At 44.5% G+C, this 5,428-nt stretch overlaps 1 protein-coding gene and 1 long non-coding RNA gene across 4 annotated transcripts in view; one reads left to right on the top strand and one right to left on the bottom strand.

Annotated features, from left to right (window-relative positions):
• Positions 1–2,465, top strand: part of slc30a2 (solute carrier family 30 member 2) — a 13,016-nt gene extending 10,551 nt beyond the window's left edge. For all 3 annotated transcript variants that reach the window (XM_025056771.1, XM_025056772.1, XM_025056770.1), the window contains 4 exons: positions 28–187; positions 480–585; positions 1,070–1,204; positions 1,307–2,465. In XM_025056771.1, coding sequence (XP_024912539.1) covers positions 28–187; positions 480–585; positions 1,070–1,204; positions 1,307–1,452 — 547 coding nt within the window. In that variant the 3' untranslated portion in view covers positions 1,453–2,465. The remainder of the gene's footprint in view (positions 1–27; positions 188–479; positions 586–1,069; positions 1,205–1,306) is intronic.
• Positions 91–1,208, bottom strand: LOC112487204 (uncharacterized). The gene is made up of 3 exons (XR_003050072.1): positions 512–1,208; positions 376–407; positions 91–207 (listed from the first exon to the last, which is right to left on the bottom strand). It is a non-coding gene; the product is annotated as an uncharacterized LOC112487204 (long non-coding RNA).
• Positions 2,466–5,428: the final 2,963 nt, after the last annotated feature.

The following is a 5,428-nucleotide window of genomic DNA, read 5'->3' as shown; positions in this document are numbered from 1 at the left end:
CCCCCCCCCCGCCCGGGGAGTGCCCCCCCGCCACATTGACGAGGACGGTCGGAGTCCCGTCAATCACAGCCACGCGCTCCTCAGCGGCCACGGCAACACCAGCGTACGCGCCGCCTTCATCCACGTGGTGGGGGATCTGCTGCAGAGCGTCGGCGTCATGGTGGCGGCGACAATCATCTTCTTTCGGGTCAGATATAGATCACATACCTGTTAGGGTGAGACCCAAATGTCAGTGTGGAAAAGTGGATTACTATTGTAACGGGACGAGTGCACAGGAATATTATCTTATATATTCACTTGTATATTTCTATTTGTGATTTGAGAGTCAGCCTTAAAAATATCAAACTGTTACAGTGTTAAATGTTTTTATTCCACCTGTGAGGTCTTCTCTCTGGTTCCTGTGGTTTCTGAAAAGAAAATTTGGAAAGATGGTTTGAAAAATGAAAACACATTCAAATTTTGTCTTCTCTCCATTTCAGCCAGAATACAAAGTAGCGGATCCCATCTGCACCTTCCTGTTCTCTGTCTTTGTCCTGTGCACCACCCTGACCATCCTCAGAGACGTCTTCAGGATACTCATGGAAGGTACTGGAAACACCACAAACTGAAAACTAGGAAATTCAACACCGCATTTGGTGAAGGCGAACAAACAGGAAATGATGACAGAATGTGGACCAGAATTTATGAATAAAACTGTTGACTTTGAGTAGATTTTTGTGGTAAATTAAAGTGAGGATTTTCAATCATAACATGGCTACAGTAAAACATGTCTACAGACATACAAGTGATGCATTCTGGGTAGTAATGGCTGCACAGTGTTGCGTTCAGGGTCTGTTCTACTATAGAAATATATAGTTACTCACCAATCCTCTCCGTTTCTCAAACGACCACAGACTGGGCCGCTCTGCGGTTGTGTCTGGGCCACGTGTCGCCCTCGAGCCACTATTTGAATAGGCAGGCCCTGCAACGGCTGAGAAAATCTCACAGTTCCAGCGTTGAGCACACACTGAGATGCACCAACGTTCTCCCGGTTCATTACACACTCATCTCCAGCGTGTTGTTGTTTCAGGGTCTCCTAAAGGGATCGAGTTCAACTCAGTGAAGGAGGTGCTGCTCTCTGTCAAGGCCGTCAAGTCCATGCACTCTCTCCATCTCTGGGCCCTGACTCTGGGTCAGGCGCTGGTCTCTGTTCACCTGGCCGTAGGTAACGTACCACAGGCCTGCGTCTAAACTTCCGTTAAGATGGCGCCACAAACATACTCTGCTTGTGGCTCATTCTCTTGTTCTGCTTCTCATTTATCGTCAGAAGAGGGCGCCGATCCCCAGTCCGTGCTGCACGAGGCCACTGAACTGCTCCACACCAAATTTGGTTTCCACAGCATCACCATCCAGGTGGAGCTCTACTCTGAAGACATGAGCCACTGCTCCCACTGCCAGGACCCCAGTGACTGATCTGAAACCGGACTGATCTGGACTGGACTGGACCCACAACCACAAGGGAGGGGCTAAAACGCACTCTGTGGGTTGAGACGTGTTTTATTTGTGCACTTTTTGTTTTTGTGTTGGCAGAAAAATCCTCCATGTGTCCGTTTGTCCAGAGTTGATTTTGACGCGTCATGATGCGAAGAAAGGAGATTAAAAAATCAGTTCCAGTCTTTGGTCAAACTGTCCCTTCATGAAGATTAAAGTTAATATTTAGCAAAGAAGCAACGGATGTCGTTAAAATTGTTAGCATTCAGTATCAGCTTAGCAACCAACCACTGGCTTAATGAGTGCTTAATTACCAGACTCTGAAATCTCACCACTAGATGTCACTCTCTCTTAAACATTAGCTCTATTTAAGTATTTTAGTAGCCCGTTACATTAGCTACTCCAAGCTACTGTGGTTTAGCTAATGTTTAGTATGTAACTAAAGACACAAAGCTAAAAATTAGAGAAACTGGAGGCAGCTATGCTACACTACTGTTAAGCATTAACTTTACGATAATTGCTAAGCTAATACTTAACCTGTTTTCAAAACTGAAGACAACGTGAAAGGGTTTTCGGGGGTTTTTTTTCCCCTAAGGTGGACCGTTAGAGGCTGATCGATCACTGGTGTCCAGTCCGTCCGAGTCAGTGACCACTGCTGGACCAAAACACTGCCTGATTTTTAGACCTTCATGTAAACGTCCAACAACTGCCAGACACAGAGGCACATCAAGGTCGTAAACACAACGTCATTGTTCATCTAGGATTAAAAACCATAATCCTCTGCTTAGGTGTGCTGGTACGCAGCGTCCCACTGGGACATGTGGACCATGTTGATGTGGGTTCTGTTCTGCTGGTTTTCTTACACTGTCAGTTTGACGTCAGCTTTGCCTGCAGACGTGGAAGTCTGAGCCTCTACCGATGTTTTACAAAACCAAATATAGTAGTTTGTGTGAGTTCAAACTGTTACTTCTTCTGTTGACGTGGGGGGGGGGGGGGGGGGGGTGAGGTGGCAAATGGGGACGCAGTTTCATCAGACATCAGGTGTTGAACTGTTGAACCAGATTATGTTGATATTTTGATCTAATTTGCACCACGACAATCTGCCTGAAAAATACATACTCGTAGGATAGACTGATCGCAGACTGATCGCAGACTGATCGCAGACTGATTGTCTAGGATCGACTGTCTCTCATCATTAACATCCTGTGGCATCCAGTGCTGCGTCATGTGTTGATTGGCTGTAAGGAGTCACTCTGTGTTCGGCCAAGAGGGCACTGGAAATGGATGTACCATAACATCGGGCTGCTCCAGAGTGCCCTCTACTGGGTGATAGGCTGGAGGAGCACCTGTTGGTGTTTTTGGTCATCCCTCAAACTGAGATGTTGTCCTTCGTTGTCATATGGGTGAAGGCACCTACACCTGGTTCCTGTGAGGAAGGTTTGGCCGCCTGTTGTCTCAGGACTGTGACTGTACTTGGTCACCGTGTTGCTGTGGTCCATGCATGTTGTTGCAGTACCTGGTTGACACAATAGGGGCAGTCTTTGTAGTCGTTGTGGTCCAGGTGTTGTTGGTCAGTTCTTTGTGGGTTCACGCTGGACCTTAGTGAACCTGCAGTGGACGGATGATCGATAGGAAGAAGTGATTCAGTTTGAGTTAGTTTGAGCTCCTGGTCGTCATCCGTCTCATCCGTCAGCCTGCTGATCCCAGCGTCCGACGACACATGGTGCGTCATCGACATTTCGATGCTTCATCCTCTGGGACCACGGACACCAACAGTGTTTTTGTTGGTCATAATTCAACGGTTCCTGGCATCAGGAAACGTGAAACACAGCCGACCAATCAGAGAGTTTGATTTTATTGTTGCTGGGGTATTGACGTTAACAGTTGTCTTTCTACAAAGGGACCATCGTACAGTGTCCGCTGTTCGTCCACGTCCACTCTGGTCCAGATCACTTGCATGTTTGTTTGTTGTTACTAAATATCATGTACAGTCCCGTGGTTCTTGTTCAACTGCCAATCAGAAGTCGTCGACACTGAACCGAGGCCTGTGTGAAACTGTCATGTCGAAAAAAAACTAAAGCTGCTGGTGCACTGAATAGTGCCTGTGGTGAATCACACTTGGTTCCTGGTACAAGTTCCTGTGGTGAAACCCAGCCACAGCAGAGCAACAGAGCGAAGAGAAATAAAAAAATACAATAAAGACCAAGTGATTCTGTTGTGTTGAAGGAGAAGAACACTGTTTGTTCAAGGTGTAGAACAGTTAGAGAATGTTCTGTTGACGTGCTGTTCCGTCTGTGACTGTTGTTTGTGTGACTGTTGGTGTAAATATGTCAGAGATGGTGTATTTTCGGTGTATATTTTTAAGTGTACACTCCGGTACATAATGTGTGTCTGTCTCTCTCTTGTACAGCTAGTCCCGTTGGTCCATGTGTTGCCGTGACGACTGTGTAACATTCACTTGTGACATGTGTGATGTTTGATATTTGGTTTTTAAATGTGACTCGTTATTTTTTGTAAAAAGTCAAATAAAAGGCAGCGGATGACGGAGAAACTGAGAGTGGATTATTGAGTTTGAAACCAAAGACTCAGGTCAGGAAAGGTCAGAACAGGTCAGGAAAGGTCAAACACAAAACATATAGATAAAAAGTACAATTACTGAAAGGATGTCATGATTATATGATATATTACATGATGGATATAGTAAAACATACCATTACATGACATTTCATCTCTCTTATTTTGAATTCACCGTTCTTCTCTTCCAAGAACGTGTGACCAAACAGTGATGTGTGATGTTCACTGCTCATACACAGGAAACGAAAGAAGAAGAACGGCTTGACGTGAGAAAATGATCTGTTTTTTCTACTTTACTCAACAGTCAGAGGGTTTATACACAGACTAATCCTGTTTCTATTTCACATCAACTGAACATGTGATGAAATAATCTAATCAAAATATCAGTAAAAAGTAGAAGCAGATACTGTGTACAGACTGTACTGTAATACTGTGTACAGACTGTACTGTAATACTCTGTACAGACTGTACTGTAATACTGTGTACAGACTGTACTGTAATACTCTGTACAGACTGTACTGTAATACTGTGTACAGACTGTACTGTAATACTGTGTACAGACTGTACTGTAATACTGTGTACAGACTGTACCACAGGTCCGTCTGGATTTTAACTCCAGGTTCTTGTCTCCATTCCGGTCTTTTTTTAACACTGGAAAAATCCAGAAAACACAAAAACAGATTCAGGAAAAACTTGACAAACAACACAGTAAAAAGAACTTCTTTTCTCTGATCCAACCTTTAACTTTTGTGGTGATCTTCTGTCCGACCTTTAGCTGTTTTCTGGATGTCGTATAATTTTGGTGTTGTCTTTTACCTCTGCTCTTGTAGCTTTAGCTAACCTTTGTAGCTAACCTTTAGCACTTTAACATTTGTCTACTAAGGTCAAGACACGTTGGTGTGGACCATTAGAAAGCTGGTGTTCAGTGAGGATCTCCAGGTCAGGTTCAGGTGATTCCAGATCATGTGATCCTGACTCTCTGCTCATTTGTAACCCTGGCCTACAGCAGCTTTGATGAAGACATGAATGGACTCACCTTTGTTCTTGATGAGGAACACAGTGATGACAATCATCATGGTCAGTGACATCAGACGCAGGCTCAACATGACAAAGGTCAGAGGAGACCAGAAGCTGGAGTCTGTGGAACCAGGTGTCAGATGTTCATCTACTCCTTCTTGGAGGACCTTCTAAATACTGTACAACTGGATATTTTAATGAGGGTTAGCTACTCTGGGCTAACCTTTACCTGTGGTTTGGCCAACTTTTCAGAAGCCATTTCTACGTCTTAGTCAAATGTCTCTTTGACTCACCAGCTATGTTGGCTAACATTTTTAGCAATGTTCTTGAGCTGAATTGGATCAATTTCTGGAAGATGTTTGGGTTT

The sequence above is a fragment of the Cynoglossus semilaevis genome, chromosome 7 (assembly GCF_000523025.1).
Source record: "Cynoglossus semilaevis isolate Cse_v1.0 chromosome 7, Cse_v1.0, whole genome shotgun sequence".
NCBI lineage: Eukaryota > Metazoa > Chordata > Actinopteri > Pleuronectiformes > Cynoglossidae > Cynoglossus > Cynoglossus semilaevis.
Note: the sequence above shows the minus strand (reverse complement) of the source record. Positions and strands in the feature narration are given on the sequence as shown.